The sequence below is a fragment of the Mustela putorius genome, unplaced genomic scaffold, assembly GCF_011764305.1.
Source record: "Mustela putorius furo isolate JIRA1106 unplaced genomic scaffold, ASM1176430v1.1 tig00000135_pilon_pilon_pilon, whole genome shotgun sequence".
Lineage (NCBI taxonomy): Eukaryota > Metazoa > Chordata > Mammalia > Carnivora > Mustelidae > Mustela > Mustela putorius.
Window position 1 is genome coordinate 6192877 of NW_025421292.1, and position 27963 is coordinate 6220839.

The 27963-nt window shown below is 39.9% G+C and overlaps 1 protein-coding gene across 2 annotated transcripts; it reads right to left on the reverse strand.

Annotated features, from left to right (window-relative positions):
• MTO1 (mitochondrial tRNA translation optimization 1) lies at positions 1–27963 on the reverse strand. Of its 2 annotated transcripts, none has more exons than XM_004770727.3 (12): positions 27641–27963; positions 20149–20348; positions 19947–20064; positions 13569–13858; positions 11624–11736; positions 11346–11536; positions 10981–11111; positions 9215–9419; positions 8964–9135; positions 5115–5233; positions 2224–2384; positions 1–300 (listed from the first exon to the last, which is right to left on the reverse strand). In XM_004770727.3, exons 1-12 carry the CDS (start codon positions 27855–27857, stop codon positions 139–141), a joined length of 2079 nt encoding a protein of 692 aa, XP_004770784.1. In that variant the 5' UTR covers positions 27858–27963; the 3' UTR covers positions 1–138. The 2 variants fall into 2 exon arrangements, 1 of the variants encoding a protein (XP_004770784.1); XR_006605196.1 differs by having other exon boundaries at positions 162–300; positions 2224–2355.

A 27963-nucleotide genomic window follows, 5' to 3' on the forward strand; every position in this document is an offset into this window, starting at 1 on the left:
TAATCTCTGCCCTCTTTATAAATTAGTGACAAATCCATAATAACCTAGTAAGTTTATTTTAATAGGTGCTAAATATAAATACTTCTTATATCCTATCTATACTCTTGTACTACTTAAAAGTCATCTATGAATATAAAGCTATAACTGTCTCTCTTCAAGTCTGTCTGTATCACATAATGATTGATCAGTTCTGGGCAATTCATGCACAGCCATCTGTCTTTGCTGAGAAGTCTTCACAAATCGAAGCAGATTGATGATGGCAGCAGGGGTCACTCCAGGTATACGACTAGCAGCCCCAATCTAAGAATTAAAACCACAAGAGAAACATAAGTGAGCTATGTCAAATCAAATCTATTTTTTTTTAAAGATTTTATTTATTTATTCAATAGACAGAGATCACAAGTAGGCAGAGAGGCAGACAGAAAGGAGGAAGCAGGCACCCTGCTGAGCAGAGAGCCCGATGTGGGGCTTGATCCCTGGACCATGGGATCATAACCTGAGCCGAAGGCAGAGGCTTAACCCACTGAGCCACCCAGGTGCCCCAAATCAAATCTATTTTGCTCCTAATAACAATCTGTATATTATAGTTTATAAAATATTTTCAAAACTTATCTTAATGTATCTTCAAAATAACTATAAAGTAGATAAAGGGAATGTGATAATTATTAATACCTTCATTTTACAAATTAGGGAAAATGAGGCTCAGAGAAATTAAAGCTATTTTTCAAAGATCATATAACTAATAGATGTTAGACTACCTAGTTTTTGTTTTCATTAAACTAATGTAACCTCATTAATTGTTGGGCAGTGCCCTATAATCTCATGAATACTTCTGTGGTGTATTTTTAAAGTGAAATGTATGAATATTCATTCTATGTGGTATAAATAACTTAATGTCCATTCAGGTCAGGTCAGGTTTAGCTACCAAATGAGTCTGTAACAAATAATCTGTCAGAGCATTTTGTATCCCAGAATTGTGGCTACTGAGTACCTGAAACATGGATAGTATAACTAAAGAGCTGAATTCTGAGTTTTACTTAATTTTAACTAATGTAAATGGGCACATTTAGTTATTGGGCAGTGCAGCCTATGACTATCCATAAAAACATAACTAAAAATGAATAGGATATACAGAGTTATAAAATGGAAGGCCTACATGCTTCCATGTAGTTTCCATGATGACGATCACTAAGAACATCATGTTTATATTGACAGAATCACTCTTCCCTTCAAAAATAATTTTTTTCCAAAAAATTTTAGAGGTTATATTTTTGTTAAATGCCTTTTATTATATTAATCACCCATTTAATACTGCCCAATAAACTATGATACACCATCCATTTTTAAGATACAGTTCAGTTGCAGAAATGTTAAATGTGCATCTCAGAATCAATAAATATAGCCTATCAGTCTTTAAATATTTGTTATTAGAAGTCCAGTACTATGTATTATATAAAATAGTATATAATATATAACACATATATGTATAAGTACATATATACAAAACACATATATATAACATATATTATATATACATAAAATTTTCAGTTTGTTTACAGACATTTACAGACACACGTACATACACACTTATACAGAGCTTGGTGTGAGGGACCTTTTTTTAGGCTCCTCTCTTCTTCCTAGTAGCTTCTAAGCCAATGCTATGGGACTCCTAGGGAGGGATCCAAGCGGTGATTTGAAAACCACTCACATGTATTAACCTAATGTGATTTCCTTTACATCATTCCTTATACTAGTTTGCACTGTGGTTTAGCACATAGTTGGGATTAGAGAATAACTTTTTTTTTTTTTAAAGATTTTATTTATTTATTTGACAGAGATCACAAGTAGGCAGAGAGGCAGGCAGAGAGAGAGAGAGAGGAAGAAGCAGGCTCCCTGCTGCGCAGAGAGCCCGATGTGGGACTTGATCCCAGGACCCTGGGATCATGACCTGAGCCAAAGGCAGCGGCTTAACCCACTTGAGCCACCCAGGCGCCCCAGGATTAGAGAATAACTTTAACTCAATTTTTCTAGTTATCTATTTAGAATAAGTTTTTTATCTCTCAAGAACAAACCCAATATCTATCATACAAAGAGATATAATTATGAAATAAAAGGGTAGATTTTTTATAATGAAACAAAACCATAATTATGTGACCACTATAAATCCACGTTTAAAAAATTAAAGCACAGGCTCTGTATAATCCCCACTGCCTGGTCTCTTACCGTTTCTGGGCGACTGAACTGTAGCTTCTCTCGAACTTCGTAAGACAAAGACACATCTCTGAGGGTTAAATAATCTAGGTCTTTTGGCAGCTGGAGAGCTTCATCTCGCTGAACTTCCTTTATTTGTTGTTGCTGATGGAACAACACTGATTCATAAGTGGCTGGTGAACAGAATTAATTACATTAGCATATTCAGACTATATTAACAACTTGTGTTTTTATAGCTTTTTACAATTTATAAAAAGCTTTTGTGTATGTTATGTCATACAACACTTTTCCTAACACCAGGAGATAAATGGAATAAATGCTCCCTTTTGTAGATGAGAAAATTGAGGCTAAATGAGAGGAAGTATCTTGCATACCAACTACAGCATTATGCTTGGCAGTTTACTGCATATGCTTTTTACTTCAAAAATCTGGAAAACTGAGGCACCTGGATGGCTCAGTTAGCTAAGCATCTGCCTTTGGCTCAGGTCATGATCCCTGGGTCCTGGAATTGAGCCCCAGGTTGGACTCCCTGCTCAGTGGGGAGCCTGCTTCTTCCTTTCCCACTCCCCCTGCTTGTGCTCTCTTCCTCTCCCTCTATTTATAAAAAATAAAATATAGATATAAAAATTTAAAAATATATATATATAAAATAAAAAAAAATAAAATATAGAATTTAGGGGCACCTGGCTAGCTCAGTCAGCCTGTGAACCTTGATCTCAGGGTTGTGAGTTTGAGTCCCACACTGGGTGTAAAGATTACTTAAATAAACTTCAGAAAAAAAAAAGAAATATAGGGGCACCTGGGTGACTCAGTGGGTTAAAACCTCTGCCTTCAGCTCAGGTCATGATCTCAGGGTCCCGGGATGGAGCCCCACATCGGGCTCTCTGCTGGGCAGGAAGCCTGCTTCCCCCTGTCTCTCTGCCTATATGTGATCTCTGTCTGTATAATCACCACTGCCTGGTTTCTTACCGTTTCTGGATAATTTATTTATTCAAGTAAATAATTTTTTTAAAATCTTTGAAAAATTTTAAAAAATCTTTAAATAAATGAAATATAGAATTTATCACCTGTTCCCAGATGATAACAGCCCGAATGTTCAGTAAGTAATTTTTACTCAATAGAGCAATCATGATGTTGAAATAAAAGGTCAACATTTTTTTTTTTTTTTAAAGATTTTATTTAGGGCGCCTGAGTGGCTCAGTGGGTTAAGCTGCTGCCTTCGGCTCAGGTCATGATCTCAGAGTCCTGGGATCGAGTCCCGCATCGGGCTCTCTGCTCAGCAGAGAGCCTGCTTCCCTCTCTCTCTCTGCCTGCCTCTCCATCTACTTGTGATTTCTCTCTGTCAAATAAATAAATAAAATCTAAAAATAAATAAATAAATAAATAAATTAGCTTATCTTAACAATAGCTTTCTTTAAAAAAAAATCTTTAAAAAAAAAAAAAAAAAAAAAGATTTTATTTAGGGCACCTGGGTGACTCAGTGGGTTGGGCCGCTGCCTTCGGCTCGGGTCATGATCTCAGGGTCCTGGGATCGAGTCCCGCATCGGGCTCTCTGCTCAGCGGGGAGCCTGCTTCCTCCTCTCTCTCTGCCTGCCTCTCTGCCTACTTGTGAACTCTCTCTGTCAAATAAATAAAATCTTAAAAAAAAAAAAAAGATTTTATTTATTTGTCAGAGAGAGAGAGAGAGAGTGCACGCACAACCAGGGGCAACAGCAGACAGAGGGAGAGGTAGGCTCCCCACTAAGCAAGGAGCCTGATTAGGGATTTGATCCCAGAACCCTGGGATTATGACCTGAGCCAAAGGTAGACACCTAATCAACTGAGCCACCCAGATATCCCTGTCAACATTATTTCTTATACATTAGTATAAGTATAGTGTCTGGTCACTTGGAATATGATTCTAAAGTTTTGGTGAGTTTCTCTTGGTTTCTAGACTTCTGTTAAGATGGGTCATCCTATACATACAGCCAAAGCTTAGCAAAGTGACAGATCTCTGGAACTGAAAGAAAATGCCATTGCTAGAAGGAATGCAGAATTCTTACCACCTTGGCTGGTCTCCACAGAATTTAAAGCCCTTTCCTATTTGAACAGTACATCATTATCCAACTTTTCCTACCCTTCTCCCCAGCTCTTTCTGTTCCCTGCCTTTTTCTCAAATAATTTGCCACCCCAGGAAAAAACATCTACTACAATGCAAAAGCTGATAGGATTCTCAGTATTTTTATGTCTGGAATTTTTCACAATGAAAAATCTTAAAAAAATAGAGTACAACTACAAAGTCGTCTGTAGTTTTGATGGTCAGTACACTGACCGAGAGAATGAGAGCATGATATATGTTATAATGTACAGGGGCAGGCTCTAATTTGCCTGATACAAAATAAGTATTTTAATGGTAACTCTACCATTAAAATTCCAGTATATTGTTAAATATAACATTATAATTTTGTTATTGTTAAATGCCATTATAATTCCAGTATATTGTTAAAGCCAAAGACTATAATTTTTCTCACTGGCAGAACATTGGATGGGGAAAATATAAAAGGTAAGGGGAAAAAAAAGTTACGTGTTTTGTATTTTTTTGGTTTGGGGGGTTATTTTTGGTAAACCTTATAGCATTTCCCAAACTTGGAACGTGCTCACAAATTACCTAGGGATCTTACTAAAATGCAGATGCTTACTTAGTGGGTTGAAGTAGACTATGAGAATCTGTATTCCTAACAAGCTCCCATGTATTGCAATGCTTCTAGCCTACGATCCCCACTCTGAATAGCACAGAGCCCAAGACTATGCTGTTTCTATGCTAATAATGGCTCCTCTTACCGTAGAACTCTTTCTTGAATCTGCTGTCCATTCATAATGGAAATAGAACATATAGGCATGTAAAGTAAAAAATTATTTTCTACCTTCTATTTTCAGCCTTTCAGCTAGCTCTCTACATTTAATGTACTTCTTCAAAGGCTCTGGAACAGCCTTGGCTAACAACTTCATGTCAACTTCTTCATACTTCAGAACATCCAGAGCTCTGCAAATAAAAACACAAAAGTTTCATTAGCATAGGAGTCCAAAAAAAAAAAAAATACAAAACCCCAGAACAAAACATAGGGGTCTGTATCATGTAAGCCAGATTAAGAACAAAATTCCTTGGAAATAATGCCAAATCTCAGAATTAACACAAATATCAAAAGATACACTCCTAATTCTTTGCAAGCACAGTGAGTAAATGCAGTAGATCTGCAACACAGGAGAACCTCAATAAGACTAGTTTGTAATTCTCCCCAACTCCTTTCCTTTATCATGAGAAATAAGTTGTTGGTAAAGGTTGCATTAGTATAATCCTTGTGCTCTCCCTTTCTTGTAAGGACAAAATATCCTCTGATAACAACGGTTTGAATTCCCTAAGAATTTACATCTAAGTCATGTTGAACCCCATGTCCTATGAAGGAGTCACCCTCTTTCATGCTCGAAACCAGCTGAAGATCTCTTCCTTGCATTTGCAGAACTCCCCAAGTAAGAATGAGAGGCCCCTCCCTAAATGTTTTAAATATCTGCAAAACAAACTGATGAAAATGATAGTCCAGGGTTCCTAAGTATTCTTCCAGTCAGATATTTTTTTAATTTAGTATAATCTCCATTTTAATTTTTACGGATTGGAAACTTCAGGCAGCTAATTCTCAGTTCAATTTCCACTACTCTGGTTAGACTAAGGCCTCCTGAGTCAAAGCAAGAGGAGAGGAGAACAATCAATATGTGCAGCAAAGAGAGACAACTGCTAAAATTCCCAGGCAACTTACATGGCTCACCAAGAGAACATGCCTCAGTATAAATGTTAACAGGTAGATCAGGTGAGATTTGCAATAACTTGACTCATTGACACTTGTTAAGATCCAAAGTTCTTGGTGCTCCTTTGGCCAATTTAATCCCTTTCATACTGAATTCAGGTAATAAAATTTTAAAAAGAAATAAACTACAGAATATACTGGAACACAACTGACTAACCAAAAAGGCATTCTCTGGGAATCTAGCAAGATGGTGACGACCTCAAAGAAAAGCCCTTGACCATACAACTTAAAAAAGAAATATTTTTTCAAGATCTTATTTATCTGGGGGAGAGAGAGACAGCAGAGTGGGAGTGGGGAGAGGGAGAAACAGACTCCCCGCTGCACAAGGAGCCCAATGTGGGACTCAGTCCCAGGATCCCGGGATCCTGACCTGAGCTGAAAGCAGACGTTTAACAACTGCGCCACCCTGGCGCCCTCAAATTAAACATTTTTTAAAAAAATAATGTATTTTCTGTTCTCAGGTCCAAACTTCAAGACCTGCTTTGAATCAAGCCTAAGTCTCAGAGTTCAGAGTTCTGGCACAGAGAGGACAAGTTAGCACACCTCAACAGAACACAAGAGAAAATCTAACACATCAGTCTATTTTCCTATAATCCTGATAGGAAATGTGTATGCAGTTACTTATGTATTTCTTCTGTTAAAATGTCTGTTCAAAGTCTGGTTCAACATGTGAGTACTTGGCACAGAGCCTAGTATGTACACAGTAAATGCAATAAATTAGTTTGGTAAAAGCTGCTAGACTTTTCATTCATATTTTTATTCACTGATTAGCATTTTAGACTGTGTTAAAAACAATCATGTGCCCTGCTGGCAATGTTATACATTAATCACATTTAATGCAAATTCTACTTATATAAATTTGAAATAGTATAATATTTGTCAAAACAAACATGATGTTTTAAGTTCTTTGCACAGAGTCCAAAATAATGTGAGCCTTCCTAAATTTAAACAAACACCAGAAATATTGAGTGGATAACAAACTATATACTACTATCATCTTCCAGTGCTACTTAGCTGGTAAATATATCCACTGTCCTCATTTGTCAATCTGGCTGTCACTTCTTCTTCTTCTTCTTTTTTTTTTTTTTAGATTTTATTTATTTATTTGTCATAGAGAGAGAAGCAAGAGCAAGCACAGGCAGACAGAGTGGCAGGCAGAGGCAGAGGGAGAAGCAGGCTCCCCACCAAGCAAGGAGCCCGATGTGGGGCTTGATCCCAGGACGCCGGGATCATGACCTGAGCCAAAGGCAGCCGCTTAACCAACTGAGCCACCCAGGCGTCCCTGGCTGTCACTTCTATGAATAAGATTTCCTGGCTTGGGTGACTACAATGCAGGTTCTTAAACACTTACTGTTACTATAATTAAAAAGTGCTTAAAGTCCTCTAACAGTAGTGTCAGTGCTTTGGGAAATTCCTGTGAAAATGAAAACTTGGGAATAGAAGTCACAAATGATAAGACACCGTGATGAGATAAAGTCAAACAATAACTCATTATGCCAGGCTGGTGACTGGCATTATGCTTAGTCAAGGAGAGAGCAAGATTAGAGATAATAAAAAGCAGCATTAAAACGGGTACATCTTTAAGTCCATAAAATCTCTCACAAGGAAAACGGTGTTTGAAAAAAAAAAGGAAAAATAGAAAAGAAAAATATATTGGAGACATAGCTCCAAGATTAATGCCACCATATTAGCTCCTAAGCTACAGTGTTTTTATTATTATTTTTTAAATATTTTATTTATTTATTTGACAGACAGAGATCACAAGTAGGCAGAGAAACAGGCAGAGAAAGAGGAGGAAGCAGGCTCTCCATGGAGCAGAGAGCATGATGCAGGGCTCAATCCCAGGGCCCTGGGATCATGACCAGAGCCGAAGGCAGAGGCTTTAACCCACTGAGCCACCAGGCGCCCCTACAGTGTTTTCAGATTTATGTTTTCTGGGCACCTCCCCAACCAAATTAGGTTACAGTTTTTTAAAAGGGAAGAATGAGTGGTAAAATATGCAGATTTTGAACTATATAATGTCCATAGGAATGTATCTATGAAGCAAAAGCTCTAAATTAATGTCCTTTAGATTCAGAGTCCATATAACCAGAATGATAAAAGCAAGGACAAAAAACCCCTAACATGTAGAAAGGAAATCTGCTAGTAAGTCCACAGAATTAAAAATACTCTGTTTAAAAGAGGCTTTTGTGGCTCAGTCAGTAGGGTGTCTCACTCTTCGTTTAGGCTCAGGTTATGATCTCAAGAGTCGTGAAATTGAGCCCTGAGTTGGGCTCCAAGCTCAGTGCAGAATCTGCCTGAGATTCTCTCCCCTTGCCTCTCCCCACCCTCACATGTGCGTACTCTCTCTCCTTCTAAAATAAATAAGTTAAAAAAAAAAGAGGTTTGCAATTATTCCATACTTATAAAAGAAGGCTGATTAACAGTGTTTCTTGGTTTGTACCCTCTAAATTGCAGGAAAGCCAGAAGAACTCAATGGGAGCCTCAGAAATATTATATAAAAAAAATAATTTAGAATCATATATATTTTTAATACTGAATGAAGAGATGATTTACATCTAAAGGATTTTGAAAAGAAGCCAAGAGTAAGCTAAATTCATTTAAAATGGGGAATCCAGGGCGCCTGGGTGGCTCAGTGGGTTAAGCCTCTGCCTTGGGCTCAGGTCATGATCTGGAGGTCCTGGGATTGAGCCCCGCATCAGGCTCTCTGCTCAGCGGGGAGCCTGCCTCCCTGCTCTCTGCCTGCCTCTATGCCTACTTGTGATCTTTCTCTCTCTGTCAAATAAATAAATAAATAAATCTTTAAAAAAAGGGGAGGGGGGATCAAAAAAAAAGGGAACCTGCAAGTAATATCTCTGAAACAATCTCACTTTTCTGTAAAAAGCGAAAAAAGTCTACATTAAAAGTGCATACCTGAGAGGCAGACTTTTCCCAATACTTATAGAAGCCTCTGGAATTAATTTTTTCCATTTAGAACTTGAAAACTCAATGGATTTTAGCACAGAAATGCCTTCTTCCAACGAAGTCTTCATCCTAGAAGCTCTTTCATATCGTTGTTGGGACACACAGCCAACCTCCTTATACCCTAGAAGAGGAGGGGAAAGAATATAATAAGAGGTTTTCAGGAAAAGTAAACCTGGTTGTAGGACCCAGTGAGGAGTTACCTCGGAACGTGAGCCTGCTGTCAGCATTATCAGGGCGCAGTGACAGACGGAATTCTGCGCGGCTTGTAAACATGCGGTAGGGTTCATTGGTACCCAGCGTGGTGAGGTCATCAATCAAGACCCCTATGTAGCCTTCTGTTCGGCTGATGACAAAAGGAGGCTTGCGTTTGACCCGAAGACTTGCATTGATTCCAGCTATCACACCCTACAAGAGGACTGAAATGTTTAAAAGGCCATTATGAACTGAACAAAGAGCTACCCTAGTCAGAACACTACCTGGAAAAAACAGCATCGGGTAGTAAGAAAGCAGGCACTGCCCAAAAGAGAGAATAGACAGAGAAAATGTGATATGTATTCAAAAGCAGAATACAGGTAATGTGCCACTTTAGAATGCTGTTTCACTGTTTTCAAAAATACTTAACATTCCTGATAAGCTTTAGGTGGGCTAATCTATTTTTTAAAATCCACCCATAGAACTCTTCTAGCCTTTTCCCACTTACAAGTAAAAATAACATAACTTCTCACTTAAGAGGAATATGATAATTTGCAATAAAATTATGTTGAAGGAACTAATTTTCTTTTTCAAAAAATTTCAGGGTAGCCTGGCTGGCTCAGTCAGGAGAGCATGCAACTCTTTTTTCTTTCTTTCTTTCTTTTTTTTTTAAAAAGATTATTTATTTATTTATTTGACAGAGAGAGAGAGATCACAAGTAGGCAGAGAGGCAGGCAGAGAGAGAGAGAGGAGGAAGCAGGCTCCCTGCTGAGCAGAGAGCCCGATGCGGGACTCAATCCCAGGACCCTGAGATCATGACCTGAGCCGAAGGTAGCGGCTTAACCCACTGAGCCACCCAGGTGCCCGAGCGTGCAACTCTTAATCTTGGGGTTATTAAGTGTGAGCCCCCACACTGGGTGTAGAGATAGCTTAAAAATATTTTCAGGGTGCCTAGGTGGCTCAGTTGATTAAGCAACTGCTTTTCCCTCAGGTCAGGATCCTGGAGTCTCAGGATCGAGGCCTGCATGGGCTCCCTGCTCACCAGGGAGTCTGATTCTCCCTCTGACCTTCCCCTTCTCATGCTCTCTCTCATTCTCACTCTCTCAAATAAATAAATAAATAAATAAATAAAATCTCTACAAAAAAATTTCAAAATAAGGATGCCTGGGAGTCTCATTTGGTTGAGCGTCTGCCTTTGGCTCAAGTTATGATACCAGAGTCCTGGGATCAAGTCCCACACCAGGCTCCTTGCTTGGCAAGGAATCTGCTTCTCCCGCTGCCTGCCTCTCACCCCTGCTTGTGTGCTCTCTCTCTCTGGCAAATAAATAAACAAAACCTTAAAAAATTTTTCAAAATACAGTAAATCTTATCAACTATGATATCAGACCTTGGAACTCATAAAAGAGAATTAAAATCACAAGTGTTTAGCAAAGCATAAGGAATATAGTCAAAGATACTGTAAGAGGGATGTAACAGCTACATTTGTGGGGAACATAGCATAATGCATAAACTTGTCAAATGATTCAGTTGTATACTTGAAACTGTGTGTCAACTACATGCAAATAAAAAAAAAAAAAAAACATAACCCCACAAGTGTTTTTTAAATTCTACTGATATAGTAGCCATCCCTGTACACCCTGAAACAGAAGTAAGTTCCATTACAATTTATGACCTGTATCTAAGATCTATATAGTTATCACAACAGAAATTAAAAGGAGGAACACCAGTTAAATAGTCCTTTTCTGTTTATAGTAACATTTGAACAACTGCTTACTTGAGCTGCAGCTTCCTCATAACCAGTAGTGCCATTTATCTGGCCAGCGAAGAAGAGCCGTTGCACCAAATGAGTCTCAAGAGAAGGAGTGATCTGACGGGGGTCTAAATAATCATACTGAACACCATAGCCTGACCAAAAAATAAATGATACAAAATAAGTAAAACTCAAGCTGGGTTTATCTCAAAGTAGAGATGCAAAGATTGTCATTAAATGTTCTTGAAAAACAGAGAATATTTTAAATGCATAGATGTTGGGCTTTGTCTTCTGAGGCTCTAGGCATCTATGAGTGTAGCGAAGACCTCCTCACTGTCTGCTAAAGCAATGCTGAGCTCATATGGAAGGGCAGCTGTGGTTCTCTTTACCTGGCTGAATCATTTTAGCTTTCTCTAAGCCTTTGATGCACGTGATCATTTTCTCTTGTAATTCAGCCGGTAGTGTCACAGATAACCCTTGGGGGTAGATGAGGTCAGAATCCATTCCTTCAGGTTCCAGCCAAATCTGATGTAGACGGTTTGGAAAACGCAAAACCTTTGATTCAATGGATGGACAGTATCTAGAGCAGGACAATGAAATTTAAAAATTTAAGGAAGCAAACAAAAGAGGGTTGACAGCGTTCCTTAAAGTAATGTTTTGTTCTTACCGGGGTCCTCTTGTAGTCTCCTTAATGTGACTATTAAGGTGAAGGTTCTCAAGGACAATCTCATCCACTCTAGGGTTGGTGTGAGTCAAGTAACATGGCAGCTGATCTTCTGGCTAAAATATAGGAACTATTTATAACAATGTTGGCTTCTTGACTATTTGCCTTTTACTCAAATAAATTACACATATGATATGCACTTACTTTTAAACCTATGCATAATGCTGGATACTACTAATTAAGTATTCTTGCCCAAAAAAACCCAAAAGATGAACCTAAACTTAAAAAAGCTTCTAGATCTACCAGTTTACAGAAAATATAGAAAATGGAATAAAATATTTAAGGCACCAGAAGGGAGAAATCTAGAATGTGGGAAATTCTAGAGAACAGATGACTCTTGTTTCTTCCACATAGAAATTAAAAAAAAAAAAAAAAAAAAAAAGGAACTGTTGTTATAAGGCATATCATCCAACTCAATGTATGGTCCTTTTTGTCCTTATTTTCTGGGTGTGATAATGGTATTGTAGCTGGTTGGTTTGTTTGTTTGATTTTTTTACAAAGTTCTCATCTGTTAAAGACCTATACCAAAGTATTTGTAAGTGAAATGATGTGATATTTGGGGCTGTAGCTTTAAAACTTCACAAGAAGTCAGGATGGCTTGGTGGCTCAGTAGGTTGAACAACTGCCTTCAGCTCAGGTCAGATCCCAGGAGCCTGGGACTGGGTTCTGCACTGCGCTCCCTGCTCAGTGAGAAGCCTGCTTCTCTCTCTGCCTGCCGCTTCCCCTGCTTATGCACACTTTCTCTCTCTCTGACAAGGAAATAAAATCTTGAAAAACAAAAAACAAAAACTTCACAAGAAGAAAGTGTTAAGAAAAGATGAAACAGGAATGCCAGAAAATGTTACTTTTTGAAACTGGGTGATACTATTTTTTTCTACTTTCCATAAACTTGAAATTTTATAGTAAACAGTTTAAAAATACACACACTAAGGAAGTAGCATCACAATTTACATTTTACCAATGCAAGAATATAAAAGCAACTTGCTCATGACAGCAGACTATGTGGAGCCACTTATCAAGATAACACCCACCAGAAACTAGGACCACCAATTATTAGTCCTCTCTTCTAAACACACAATATGCCTTTCTTTTTTTTTTTTAAATAAATCCAAAGGTAAGCAAAAAAGTAGCCTGTATTCTTCAAAATTACCAGTGACATGAAAGACTAAGTAATGGTTCCAGTTCAAAGAGAAATGACAATTAAATACTATACTTTTTCCTGGATTGGAAAAAAAAAGGTTGCTAGTAAAGAACAATATTGGGACAATCAGCAAATCTGTCTATGAACTATATTTATATTAGATAACAGCATTGTATCAGTGTTTAACTCCCCAAATTTCATTACTACAATGAGGTAATGTAAGAGCATGTCTCTGTGCTTAGTTGAAATCCATACTCAAGTATGTAGAAGTAAAGGGTCATGATCTCTACAACTTATAGTCAAATGTTCTGGAAAAAGAAAAGAATAAAGATAAATGTCTATATTACATTTTTATAGATTAAATATATATGTATATCTCTATTAGAGATAAATGTGGTAAAATATTAACAGTCGGTGAACTTCACTGGTTTACAAGAGTTTGTTTTAATGATCTTGCAATGTTTATGTAGGTCTGAAACTGTTTCAAAAGTTTAAATTGACAAAATTACTGAAGTAATGAAATTTAAAAACTTACAGAAACACCCAAGTACCAAATTAGCTAATCCTTTTAAAGATCCTGTTTTTGCACCCTAAGCAACAGGAATGTAAGGTGACTTGTGAAGGAATGAAGGGAGGCAGGGAAGAAGAGAGAAGGGAGGAAAAGAGGGATGGAGGGAGAGTTAGGCTACCTTCTCCTGTGAATGCCCGCAGCCGCCTGTAAAGTCAAGTTTTCGTAAATTATCTTACCTTAATCCACACTGTCTCATTGATAAAACTGAATGGTATGGATGGATTATCTGGTGTCTGCTTGTTTAGAATGCTGAAATTAATGGACTCTTTGGCAATTCGGGGTGGAGTCCCAGTCTTCAATCTTCCCACCACAAACCCCAACTTCTCCAGAGTCTGAGCCAGCCCTATGGAAGGCTGATCTCCTAAACGCCCCGCGGGATGCGTCTCCAATCCGATTACAATCACGCCTCTCAGGAACGTGCCGGTAGTCAGAACCACACTCTCTGCATGTACTGTGCTTCCATCCGCTAAAGGATAAGAAAGAGTAAAAACTGTGACCTGTTATCATGGATCTAATTGAAATGTGCCTATTTTACATGAGAACTACAGAGAAAATGTGTCTTTGGAAACTTGAAAAAGAATTTTAAATGAGTAAGAAGGCTACATGTTATTAATACCAAGAATCCAAGACAGCTGGGAGAGAGAACATAACAACATATAAAAACTAGTTCACATCCTCCTAAAATCAAATCAGTACTGAAAAGTTAGTCTCAGTTAATTTTTAGAATTAATTTTAGACTCCTGGTTAACTATGACAGACTACCTCACATGATTTTTTTCTACCTCCTAAAACGCCAAGAAAATGAAATAAAGGGACAGAAAAAAGGTATAAACCCAAAAGGACAACTAATGGGAAAGAACTTGTCAAAAGATGAGAACTTTCAAAATATTTTCATAAGACAGAGAGCAGATGAAAGAGCAATAACTAACCCAGCAGAGGCGAGAAGGATACAACTCAAGAATCTGAAGAGAACGTACCAATGAAAATTAAATAATTTGCTCTGCAAAGCTGCAAACTGGAGAACTGAGAATGAGAACTGAGGAATGTAGGAACAAAGGAGGCTGAAAATGAGAGAAATAGTTAAATCTATATAGAAAGGTTTTGTATTCCTATCTTATAGGAAAATGTTAGGCTTATTCTTTGGGTAATGGGGAGTTACTGTTTAGTGGGTACAGAGTTTCAGTTTAGGATGATCAAGTAGTTCTGGAAATGGGTGGTACTAACAGTGGCACAACACTGTGAATGTACTTAATGGTACTGAATTGTACACTTAAAAAAACTTGTACACTTAAAAAAATTGTACACTGCAAAAATGACAAATTTTATGTTATGTACATTTTGCCACAATAAAACATTGTATTTTTGTGCCTATAAAATATAGATCAAAAAATAGCATTAAAAAGTTTTTAAAAGATTTTATTTGACTGGGAGAGAGACAGAGAGCACAAGAAGCGGGATATAAGGAGGGAGAAGCAGGCTCCCCACTGAGCAGGGAGACCCCTGCGGGCTGGAACCCAGGACCTGTGACCTGAGCCAAAGGCAGTCGATTAACCAACTGAGCCACACAGGCTCCCCCGAGTCAGATTTCTGCAGTACCCAGAACACCCCAACATCAGAGCCAAGCCTTGAATCCAAGTCTGCAGACCTCTCTAGGCCCAGGCTTCACTACCAAGATGCTCCTCCTCAAAAAAGAGTCCCGAATCGGGCTCATTGCTCAGCAGGGAACCTTCTCTCTCTGCCTACCACTCTGCCTGCTTATGCACTCTCTCTCCCTCTCTCTGACAAATAAATAAATAAGTAAAATCTCAGGGGGGAGGATGACAAAAAGTAAAATTAGAAGAAGCCCAGAAGACCAACCCAGAAAGGGATAGGAGTTACAGAAAGAAAGCATGGAGAAATAATAGAAGAAAATATACGGATCCAAGACAGATTTCCAGATTAAAAGGGAACACTTAGTATCTCACCATAATGAATGAACAAAGAGCAGACTAAGGGACACTACTTTAAAATTCCAGAGCACCAAAGACAAATTCAAGATCCCAGCTTTTAGAAAGCAAAAAACCTTTCATATACAAAAAAAATGTAAATATACATTGAGCTTTTTTTTTATTGTTGGTTTTTGTTTGTGTTTTTGTAGGCTCCACACCCAGCATGGAGCCCACTGTGGGGCTTGAACTCACAACCTTGAGATCAAGGCTGGAGCTGAGATCAAGAGTCAGACACCTAGCCAACTGAGCCACCCAGATACCCCAAGTTCTTTTTTCTTTTTAAAAGATTTTATTATTTTTTTTCTTCTAGTTCATACTGATTTTAAAAAAATTTTCAATGTAAATTTTAGTTAGTTAACATACAGGTGCAATATTAGTTTCAGAAGTAGAATTCAGTGATTCTTCACTTGCATACAATACCCAGGGCTCATTACAAGTGTCCTCTTTAATACCCATCATCCATCTAGCCCGTCCCCCACCCACCTCCCTCTATCTAACCCTCAGTCTGTACTCTATGGTTAAGAGTCTCTTGTGGTTGTTTCCTTCTCTCCTTCCCCCCACCATATACATTCATGTTTTGTTTACAGATTTTATTTTAGGGGTGCCTGGGTGGCTCAGCGGGTTAAAGCCTCTGCCTTCGGCCCAGGTCATGATCCCAGGACCTTGGGATCGAGCCCCGCATCGGGCTCTCTATTCAGTGCAGAGCCTGCTTCTCTCTCTCTCTCTCTGCCTGCCTCTCTGTCTACTTGTGTTCTCTGTCAAATAAATAAAATAAAATCTTTAAAAAAAAAAGATTTTATTTTATCTTATTTATTTTAAAAAATTTTTTGTTCATAGATTTTATTTATTTATTTATTTTTTAAAAGGTTTTTTTTTGTTGTTTTTTTGTTTGTTTGTTTTTAATTTGTCAGAAAGAGAGAGGGAGCGAGAGCGAGCACAGGCAGACAGAATGGCAGGCAGAGACAGAGGGAGAAGTAGGCTCCCTGCCGAGCAAGGATCCCAGGGCGCTGGGATCATGACCTGAGCTGAAGGCAGCTGCTTAACCAACTGAGCCACCCAGGCGTCCCGATTTTATTTATTTTATTTATTTATTCGACAGAGAGAGTGAAAGACCATAAGCAGAGAGAGCAGCAGAGGGTGAGGGAGAAGCAGGCTTCCCACTGAGCAGGGAACCTGATGCACGGCTCGATCCCAGGACCCCAGAATGGTGACCCAAGATGAAGGCAGACTTAAACTTAACCATCTGAGCCACCCAGGCGCCCCCTAAAGATTTTATTTTTAAGCAATCTCTATACCCAATATAGGGCTCAAACTCAAAACCCCAAGATCAAGAACCGCATGTTCCAACTGAGCCAACCAAGTGCACCAATATGCACTGCTTTTTAATAGCAAAACTGGAAGCTAAAAGATAATGGAACAAGACTGTTAAAATTCTTAGAAAAAAAATTTTAGTTAAATTTTCAGACAAATTTAGAGTCAAGTCTAAAAGGAGACATTTTCAGATATGCTTAAACACAAAAAAACCTACCTTCCTTGCCTCCTTTTTGAGGAAACTACTAGAAGATGTGCTCCAGCAAAAGGAGGAAATAAGAAAGAAACAGACTGAAGTCTCAAGAAACATGGGATGATGTAACACAAGGTAGTAAAAGGAAGGCTCAAAATAGCATCTGTGCAGAAGGTTTAGAGAGCAATTGTCCTGAGTATAGCATGGGGTGGGGGAACTGAGAAAGTTGATGTCTCTGCGCGGGAAGTGTCAAAGAAAAAAACAGAATTGGGAGATTACTTGACCACTGACAAAATGACAGGTTTTTTTCCTAATGAAAGAGCTGAACAAGTCCATAAGTAAAATAAGCAAATAAAAAATAAAGCAGGGGCACCTGGGTGGCTCAGTGGGTTAAAGCCTCTGCCTTCAGCTCAGGTCATGATCCCGGGTCCTGGGATCAAGCCCCGCTGCATCAGGCTCTCTTCTCAGCAGGGAGCCTGCTTCTCTCTCTCTCCCTCTGCCAGCTTCTCTGTCTACTTGTGATCTCTGTCTGTCAAATAAATAAATAAATAAATAATCTTTAAAAAAAAAAAAAAAAGGCAAATATTAACCCAAGGCAAAGCAAAGAAGTATATGAAAGGAAAAACATAGCACACTATGTGGATCTGCAGCGAACAAGATTTTTTTAAAAGATTTATTTATTTATTTGACAGAGAGAGACACAGCGAAAGAGGGAACACAAGCAGGGGCAGAGGGAGAGAAAGCAGCAAGCTCCCCAACGAGCAGGGAGCCTGAAGCCGGGCTCCATCCCAGGACCCTGGGATCGTGACCCGAGCTGAGGGCAAATGCTTAATGACTGAGTCACCTGGGTGCCCCATACAGTGAAGAATATTTAATCACAATATATAACAATATAATTATAACAATATAAATACTATCAGTCAAAATTTATAGCATAAATACATTAGAAAAGAGAGAAGGAAAGTAAGGGATTAAAGAGAGCTACTATAAAAAATTAATAGATTGGGGCGCCTGGGTGGCTCAGGTTAAAGCCTCTGCCTTCAGGTCAGGTCATGATCTCAGAGTCCTGGGATCGAGCCCCACATCAGGCTCTCTGCTCTGCAGGGAACCTGCTTCCTCCTCTTTCTGCCTGCCTCTCTGCCTACTTGTGATCTCTGTCTGTCAAATGAATAAATAAAAAAAAAAATTAATAGATAATGTCTAATACTGATAATTTAGGCAGTACAAGTATAAGCACACTATTTAGAAGTATGTAAGTACATATCAGAAGTGAAACTGAAGTGGTTAAGTCTGTAAAGTGAGATAACAGAGATAACTGTTTTTCATAATAACTTCTATTTGACTTTTGTAAAAATTATGTGCTTGTATTATTTTGATTAAAACATTAATTCATGGGGCACTTGGGTGGCTCAATTGGTTAAGTGTCTGTATCTTGATTCTGGCTCAGGTCATGATCCCAGGGTTGTGAGATCAAGTCCCACATCAGGCTCTGCACCGGGCATGGAGCCAGTTTAAGATTCTTTCTCTATATCTCCCTGTCCCCCTCCCCCTCCATAAAAAAGTTCATCCATAACTCCTTTAAATAAAAAAACATATACAACATTGTATAAAATATTGCATAATAAAATATAATATATATAAATTTAAAAAACTTAAAGTCAGGACCAGAAAAAGTAAAAATTACAAAAGAAGGACCAGGAGGAAAAGCACATTTTTTTAAAAAAAGATTTTATTTATTTGATAGAGACACAGTGAGAGAGGGAACACAAGCAGGGGTAGTGGGAGAGGGAGACGCAGGCCTCCCCATGAGCAGGGAGCCTGATGTGGGGCTCGACCCCAGGACCCTGGGACCATGACCTGAGCCGAAGGCAGACGCTTAATGACTGAGCCACCCAGGCGCCCTGGAAATGCACATCTTAGTACTATACTAAGATGTAGGTTATAAAGCAGGTTATAGAGCACTACACTAAGATGGTATAAATGAGCCCCGATTTTGACTGAGCTTCATGAATATCAAGATGAAAGGAGGATAATAATTTTTAGACATGAGCAGACATTTGTGCAAAGAAGACATCCAGATGGCCAACAGACACACGAAAAAGTGTTCAACATCACTCAGCATCATGGAAATACAAATCAAAACCACAGTGAGTTACCACACTGTACCAGTCAGAATGGCTAAAATTAACCAGTCAGGAAATGACAGATGCTGGCGAGGATGCGGAGAAAGGGGAACCCTCCTCCACGGTTGGTGGGAATGCAAGCTGGTGCAGCCACTCCGGAAAACAGTACGGAAGGTCCTCAAAAAGTTGAAAATAGAGCCACCCTATGACCCAATAATCGCACTACTGGGTATTCACCCTAAAGATACAAATGTAGTGCTCCGAAGGGGCACATGCACCCCAGCGTTTATAGCAGCAATGTCCACAATAGCCTAACCCTGGAAAGAGCTTAGATGTCCATCAGAGAAATGGATAAAGAAGATGTGATGTATATATACACAATGGAATATTAGGCAGCCATCAAAAAAAAAAAGAAATCTTACCATCTGCAACAACATGGATGGAATTAGGGGGTATTATGCTAAGTGAAATAAGTCAATCAGAGAAAGATGATTATTATATGATCTCGCTGATACGTAGAATTTGAGAAATAAGACAGAGGATCATGGGGGAAGAGAGAAAAAAATGAAACAAGATGAAACCAGAGAGGGAGACAAACCACAAGAGACTCTCAATCTCAGGAAACAAACTGAGGGTTGCTGGAGGAGAGGAGGGTGGGAGGGTCGGGGTGGTGGAGTGATGGACACCGGGGAGGGTATGTGCTATGGTGAGTGCTGTGAATTGCGTAAGACTGATGCATCACAGGCGTGTACCCCTGAAACAAATAATACGTTATATGTTAACAAAAAAAAGAAAATAATTTTTTATGCAGTCTTCCTTTTCCATGAGGAAAAACATAACAATTTCCTAGAATAAGCAAAACATTTCCACGTTCTGCTCTCAAATTAATTTTTCACACAGAGTCTGATAGTGTTATTATCATCTATAACCCGCACATACCTAAAACCACACCACTGACACGGCATTTCCCAGTGTGCTCAGGCTCTGGTTCTGTAAGAATAAGGTCTTCTACAGCTCCCTCCTGAACAGTAAGCAGTGGTGTATTTAGGATTTCTTTCTGTCAAAAGAGAACACAGATTGAAACCTAACAGTTAAATAATCACTATAGTCTTCCCTTTTTTCTTTCCTGTCCCATCCTTACCTGCATGTTCTGCTTATAGAGTTTCCTATCAATTTGAGCTCTCAGACCCCAAACAGCTGGTCCCTTACGCCGGTTTAATACTTTGTAATGTACACCAGATTGGTCACAGATTCGAGAACACAGGCCATCCAAGGCATCAACTTCCCTCATTAAATGCCCCTTGCCAATGCCACCAAAGGAAGGATTACAGGACATCTGACCTAAAGAGACCAGACATAAAAGAGAACAGACACAAAATAAATATATGAGCATCCTGCACGTAGTGAGTATTTATATTTTATTTTTAATTTTTATTTATTTATTTATTTTTAAAAGATTTTATTTATTTATTTGACAGAGAGAGATAACAAGTAGGCAGAGAGGCAGGCAGAGAGAGAGAGGAGGAAGCAGGCTCCCTGCTGAGCAGAGGGCCCGATGTGGGACTCGATCCCAGGACCCTGGGATCATGACCTGAGCTGAAGGCAGCGGCTTAACCCACTGAGCCACCCAGGCGCCCTATATTTTATTTTTTTAAAAAGATTTTTTTTAAAAATTTGACAGGCAGAGAGAGAGAGGAGGAAGCAGGCTCCCCGCTGAGCAGAGATCCTGATGCTGGGCTTGATCCCAGGACCCTGGGATCATGACCTGAGCTGAAGGCAGAGGCTTTAACCCACTGAGCCACCCAGGTGCCCCTTAAAAAAGACTTAAAAAAATTTATTTGTCAGAGAGAGAGCACAAGCAGGGGGAGCTTCAGGCAGAGGGAGAAACAGACTCCCCGCTGAGCAGCCCCCGCCCCCCCGCCCCAGGCCCTGATGCGGAACTTGATCCCAGGACCCTGGATCACGACCCGAACTGAAGGTGGGTCTGACTGAGCCACCCAGGGATCCCCGTAGTGAGTGTTTAAAAGGGAAATGTCTGTACAAGTGATCAGAATCATCTCATACAATACAAAATTAGAAAATCCCAATGGGATGCAAGAGTCATTCAGGGCATCTTGGAAGATAAACCACTGACTGTAGTTTCTTTTGAATCTTTTCCTTGACACACATTTTCACTGGTTTATTAGGTTGCCTTTTCCTTTAAAATGTGGCTTTGAAATCTTTACTTCATGAAACCTTCCCCAAATCAAGCATAAGTTCCCTGGCACTGATTCACTGTTACAATCAATTATGTCTTCCATAAATGCCATCTGCTGTTTCCTTTCTGCTTATTTTGTAAAAATAATTAAATTATAAGCTTCCTGAAAGTAGAAACCATATTTTGTACCTTCTTCTTAAATTCCCCTAGTCTTTTTTTTTTTTTTCTTGAAGGTTTTATTTATTTATTTGAAAGAGAGATCACAAGGAGGCAGAGAGGCAGGCAGAGAGAGAGGAGGAAGCAGGCTCCCTGCTGAGCAGAGAGCCCAATGTGGGGCTCCATCCCAGGACCCTGGGATCATGACCTGAGCCCAAGGCAGAGGCTTAACCCACTGAGCCACCCAGGCGCCCCAAATTCCCCTAGTCTTATTTGAAGGTCTAACTCATATGGTTACCTCAAAGGTTTTTATGGGCGGTGGAAGGATAGGAAAGGGATATGTCCACTATAGTCATCATCAAACCCTCTGCAAGTTTTTACAGTCTCCATAAGGAGGCTGAATCATGCTGTGATTAGGAGCAAGTGAAAGGGATCTGGCTCAGTTCTTAGATCTACCACTTACAAGGTCTGTCATTTTGGCAAGTTATTTAATTTTCTCTACCTCACTTCCCCTACTATAAAAACAGGAATGATAACTGCAGCAGCTTATTTCCCCTCTTCCTTTGATACAGAATGACAATTTTATTTAGGTAAAAACTCCCCAGTAAGGTTTATGTTCAGGGAGTGTTATCTAAGCTCAGTAGGAATAAATCTTCATTGATCTAAGTACTCATGATAATCCTGTTTCCACTTGCTACTCTCTGGATGAGGGATGGGAAATGAGTCATGAGGGGTGACCTTTAGGGGAGAGGGTCTGTAGTAATGAATTGTTTTTCCTCTTTAAAGAGATACAAGGAAGAAAAAAAAAAAACACCCTTCTTAGGCTGAAAGTTGTCATGTCTGGATGTGACACCTGGAACTATTATAGCCATTTTCTAATCACGAGGATAGCTAGCCTAAATGGCACAATGGAGATATGGAAGGAATGAATTCTTGGACATTGTGAATTGCTGAATTAACCAACCTTAAAAGTAATCTACTTCCAAGTTTCTTTTTTTTTTTTTAATATTTTATTTATTTATATGACAGAGCTCACAAGTAGGCAGAGAGGCAGGCAGACAGAGAGAGGAGGAAGCAGGCTCCCTGCTGAGCAGAGAGCCTGATGTGGAGCTCGAACCCAGGACCCTGGGATCATGACCTGAGCCGAAGGCAGAGGCTTTAACCCACTCAGCCACCCAGGTGCCCCTACTTGCAAGTTTCATATTAAAAAAATAAATTCTTGGGGTGCCTGGGTGACTCAGTGGGTTAAAAGTGCTCCATACACACATAAAATCAATAAACACAGTGAATATTTATCCTATCACTGAGTTTATATGAAAGCAACCAGTTTACATTCCTGAGTTTCTTTCTTTTTTTTTTTAATTTATTTGACAGAGATCACAAGCAGGCAGAGAGAGAGGAAGGAAAGCAGGCTCCTTGCTGAGCAGAGAGCCCGATGCGGGGCTTGATCCCAGGACCCTGAGATTATGATCTGAGCCGAAGGCAGAGGGTTAACCCACTGAGCCACCCAGGCACCCCGAGAGGATACATTTTAGATCAGAGCTCATAACTCAGTCATTTGCTGGTGATGTTCTGCTTGGTAAACACAAAGCTTTTGTTTGTTTGTTTGTTTTTTAAATACTTTTATTTATTTGAAAGAGATACATAGAGACAGAGATAGCACAGGGAAAGGCAGAGGAAGAGGGAGAAGCAAACTCCCTGCTGAGTTGGGAACCCAACATGGGGCTCGATCCCAGGACCTGGAGATCATGATGTGATCCAAAGGCAGACACTTCCTAGTCTGAGCCACCCAGGTGCCCCATATGAAGCTTTTGTTAAAAACAAATAAAACAATGAATGAGGATATACTTTCTAGCTCACCACTGTTCCCATTATTCCATGTTGTTTTACACATTTATTTAAGATTTTATTTATTTATTTGCCAGAGAGAGAGAGAGAGAAATGTGTGCATGCAAGCAAGCACAAGCAGGGGAGCAGCAGGCAGAGAGAGAAAGAAGCAGGTTCCTGCCAAGCAGTGAGCCTGATGAGGAACTGGATCCCAAGACCCTACCTGAGCCAAAGGCAGATGCTTAGCCCACTGAGCCACCCAGGTGCTCCAGCTTTACTCATTTAAATTATGTATCTAGCTCCTAGAGCATCTAAAGCTGTGATCCTTTGTCTTAGATATTGCTACTCATCAAAATGACTTTAGTTGTTTTTTTTTAAAGATTTTATTTATTAGTTTATTTGAGAGAGAGAGAGAGAGAGAGGAGGAGGAGGCAGATGGGGAGGGAGAGGGACACGCAGACACCACACTGATCTTGGAGTCCAAGTATGGGGGGGGGGCCTCAGTCGCACAACCAGAAGACCATGACCTGAGCCAAAACCAAAAGTCAGAAGCCCAACTGACTGAGCCACCCAGGTACCCCAAAATGACTTGGTTTTAAATTATCATTATAAATCAGTTAATTTCTAAAAATCTCTAATCCCTCTAATAACCAACATTTATCTCAAACTTTCATCCCTAGAGATGAGTCTCCTTCACATAGGCGGGGGTTGGGGGGGACAAATTTCTGAAATTCTACCACTTCCTGTATCTCTAAACTAGACAACTTCTAGGTCCTTTGCTGAATTACCATACATTATATACCTATTTATAAAACTTATAGTTGTAAAAGTCACATTCAAAGAAATCCTTGGGGATGCCTGGGTGGCTCAGTTGGTTGGACGACTGCCTTCGGCTCAGGTCATGATCCTGGAGTCCCGGGATCGAGTCCCGCATCGGGCTCCCAGCTCCATGGGGCGTCTGCTTCTTTCTCTGACCTTCTCCTCGTCCATGCTCTCTCTCACTGTCTCTCTCTCAAGTAAATAAATAAAATCTTAAAAAAAAAAAAAAAAAAGAAATCCTTGTCTTTTTAAATTGCTGAAAACTTTTTCTCAAATACATTTATCAATGTTGAGCCCCTCTCCTTATGGGCATAAAAGTTGAACATGCCACTTTTCTTTTGCTTAGCCTCAAGATTGATTTTTCTCCACATAGAACTCCAGGAAACTAGCCTTCATTCCCAATCATTTGAAGTTGGGATAAGAAGGTCTATTTGTCGGGGTGCCTGGGTGGCTCAGTGGGTTAAAGCCTCTGCCTTCAGCTCGGGTCATGATTCCAGGATCCTGGGATCAAGCCCCATGTGGGGCTCTCTGCTCAGCAGGGAGTCTGCTTCCTCCTCTCTCTCTGCCTGCCTCCTTGACTACTTGTGATCTGTGTCCGTCAAAAATTAAATAAATAAAATCTTTAAAAAAAAAAAAAAGAAAAAAGGAAAGAAAGAAAGACTATTTGTAAGAAAGTCTATCTGTATCCTTAGGTAAAGACTACTAACATCCCAAGTGTGGTACCAGTACTTGGTAATAAAAATGTATAAATTGGGGCGCCTGGGTGGCTCAGTGGGTTAAAGCCTCTGCCTTCAGCTCAGCTCATGATCTCAGCGTTCTGGGATAGAGCCCCACATTGGGCTCCCTGCTCAGTGGGGAGCCTGCTTCCCTGCCCCCACAAAAGTATAAATCAGTCCATTTTTCACTAAGCTAAAGAATTTAAGTTGGCTATGTAGAAAAGCTTATAAAATAGTTTAATTTCTGAACCACTTAATGGGTCAGGCACTGTTGCAGATGATTTGCTTGTATTTTCTGATTTAAATTTTATAGCAAACTGAAGTTGGTACCGTTTTTTACCGTTTCTTTTTCATAAAGAAACTGAGGGTTAAATAAATTGTCCCTCGTCCAAGGTCACACAGCTAGAACTCTGTGAAGCCTGGATTAAAATACAGAATGTCTAACAATCTCTTTAATGGTCAACATTTTCCATGAAACGCGTAGGTAATATGACACAGAATAAACAGGTGCACAAGACTTTTCTTTTTCATTGTGAAATGTAAAAATAGTTGGCAAAAAAAAAAAAACCATTATTTTCCAGGTTAGTAGAAAATAAAAGACTTTCTGTCTCTAACTTTATTATTAGCACACGATAATGACAAAATCACAACAGGACAATTCTGCCTTTTGCACTCTTAGGTCAGTTCTAAGAGAAAGCTATCTTTCTGAGGCCATGTAAAAATATTTAAGATTCTCCAATATATTGAATTATCTTACAAAACAGATTTTGATTCTAGAACAAAACTGTCATCCACTAAGCTCATCTATAAGAGTTATTATTTCTGAAATGCATTTATTTAAAAAGAAAACAGATTGCATTTTATTGACTGAATTATATGAATATGGATTTTGGTAAGAATCCCTTTATCCCTCACAGAACTACATTACTTATATTTAATGACCATCTTAGTTCAATAATACAATACTTTTTTCATTAAAATTTTAAATTATTATTGAAAGGTAGTATCCAGTCTTTATTTCTTAAAATATAAACCCTGAAATGCCTAATAAGCAAATTGTAATCTTTTGGGTAATCACATCACCCCCCCCAAAAGAATCACTGTTAACAGTGTTTATTTCTCCAGTTATGAGCTGAATGGGAATTTTTTAAAAGTACTTCAGTATCAAATATGTGATTTATTCACAATTTTTTAAAGACTTTATTTAACAGAGAGAGATCACAAGTAGGCAGAGGCAGGCAGAGAGAGGGGGAAGCAGGCTCCTCGCTGAGCAGAGAGCCCCATCGGGATGGGGGTGGGGACTGGGTTCCAGGAGCCTAAGATCATGACCTGAGCTGAAGGCAGAGGCCTAATCCACTGAGCCACCCAGGCACCCCATTTTATTCACAATTTTTGCAAAACAGTTAATATTTCTACTATTCACTCTTACGCAAAATGCAGGAGGGGAAAAAAACATAGGCTTGCACGATTTACTGTGGAGGCCAAGAAAAACATGGCTGTACCCACCTCTAGTCTAGCCCTGACAGAAGTACAGCCATCTTGACAAAGCAAAAGCTGGCACCTCGCACCCCCTCTCCACCTGCTCCCTTCCCCTCTGTAGTAGATGTGAACAAATAGTTAACTTGTAAAAATCACAATCCTGCAAGACAGGAGTCTCCCTCGGTTTACAAATGTCCCAGTGCTAAGTCTCACTAACAAGGATGCTTGATAGGAGGAATGTGACATTCCACCAGGAAACTCCCAACTCCCTTCATGTTAGTGCCTCATTAGAGGGAAAAACAGCCTTAGCTTGATAGTAACCAGGCCTTCAATATCCTGACAGTCTTCTTTACCCTGATAGTCCTTCTGAATATCCCCTTTGTTCTCACCCACCGCCGAGCCCACCTCTACTCTGCCTTTAAAAACACTGACTGTAATCTGGTTCGGGGTCCAAGTCCCTACTCTGCTGCGTTGGGTATACTTGGGCCCAAGTTTAAGCATGTCACCTCAGGGTCCAAGTCCCTACTCCGCTGTGTCAGGTATACTTGGGCCCAAGCTTAAGCTTGTCAAATAAACCTTCGTGTGATTACATCGGTGTTGGCTCCTGGGTGGTCTCTCAGACGCGAAAACTCGGGCGCAACATTGTAAGATGAAGTTTTAGCTAACACCTATTATGGTGCTAGAAGGAGGTGTTGCTTTAAATTATAGCCGACCACCCACTGCCTATTAAGTGTGAAAAAAGCAGTGCCAGTTCCTGATCACAAAATTAGGAAACAAACACCAAGTAGAGATATAGAATACAATACAAGGTAGCATCGTTCTTCAAAGGGGCTTCATAAAATCTCGATAAAAACACAACAACTGTGGGCGCCTGGGTGACTCAGTCCTTGGGCATCTGCCTTGTCTGGGGTCATGATCCCAGGATCCTGGGATGAAGCCCTGCATTGGGCTCCCTGCTCGGCGGAAAGCCTGCTTTCCACTCCCCCTGCGGTGTTCCCTCTCTCGCTGTGTCTCTCTCTGTCAAATAAATAAATAAAAATAAAATCTAAACAACACCAACCACAGAACCCACAACAATCGTTTATCAAATCATTCCTAATAAATGTTAATTCACTCTATTTCCAAAGCAACAAGCTAGTAAAGGGTAAAGGACAAAAATGAAGTAAGAAACTATCAGCTCGTATTCTTAGTTTCCCTCTTTCCCAAACTACTTCTGTCAGCAGCAGCACAATACATGGTCCACGGAACAGCCTAATCCAGGTTTCTGGGTCAGGCCTACCTGATCTGTGAAACTCAAAAGGATAAAACCACAGACATTAGGATTCTCACTAGCCTTGGGGAAGAGGAGAGGCTCCCCCATCAGCAACCGAGGAAGCGGTGAAGCGGCTTACTGGCAGCTTGCGACCTACGCCAAGCTCCACGCTACCCGAGCTCCTTACCGATCGTGTCCACGCGATGGGTGAGTAGCAGAGTTCGGGAGCCGCACCGAGCAGCAGCCGCGGCTGCCTCGGTCCCGGCATGTCCTCCGCCAATGACTACCACGTCAAAGTTCGTACTCAGAGGCGCCGCGCTGTCACCGATGAAACGGAGCAACGGAAGGTGCTTTTTGGTGAAAGAAGCCGCGACACAGGGACCACAACCGCGCAGAGAAAACATAGCTGGAGAAAGTTAGAGTCTGACCCTGAATCTGACGCAGGCTAGCCGCAGAAATTCAGGGTAGGAGGGAAAAGCTTCAGGGCGCAGCCATCTTGGCGCTGATGTC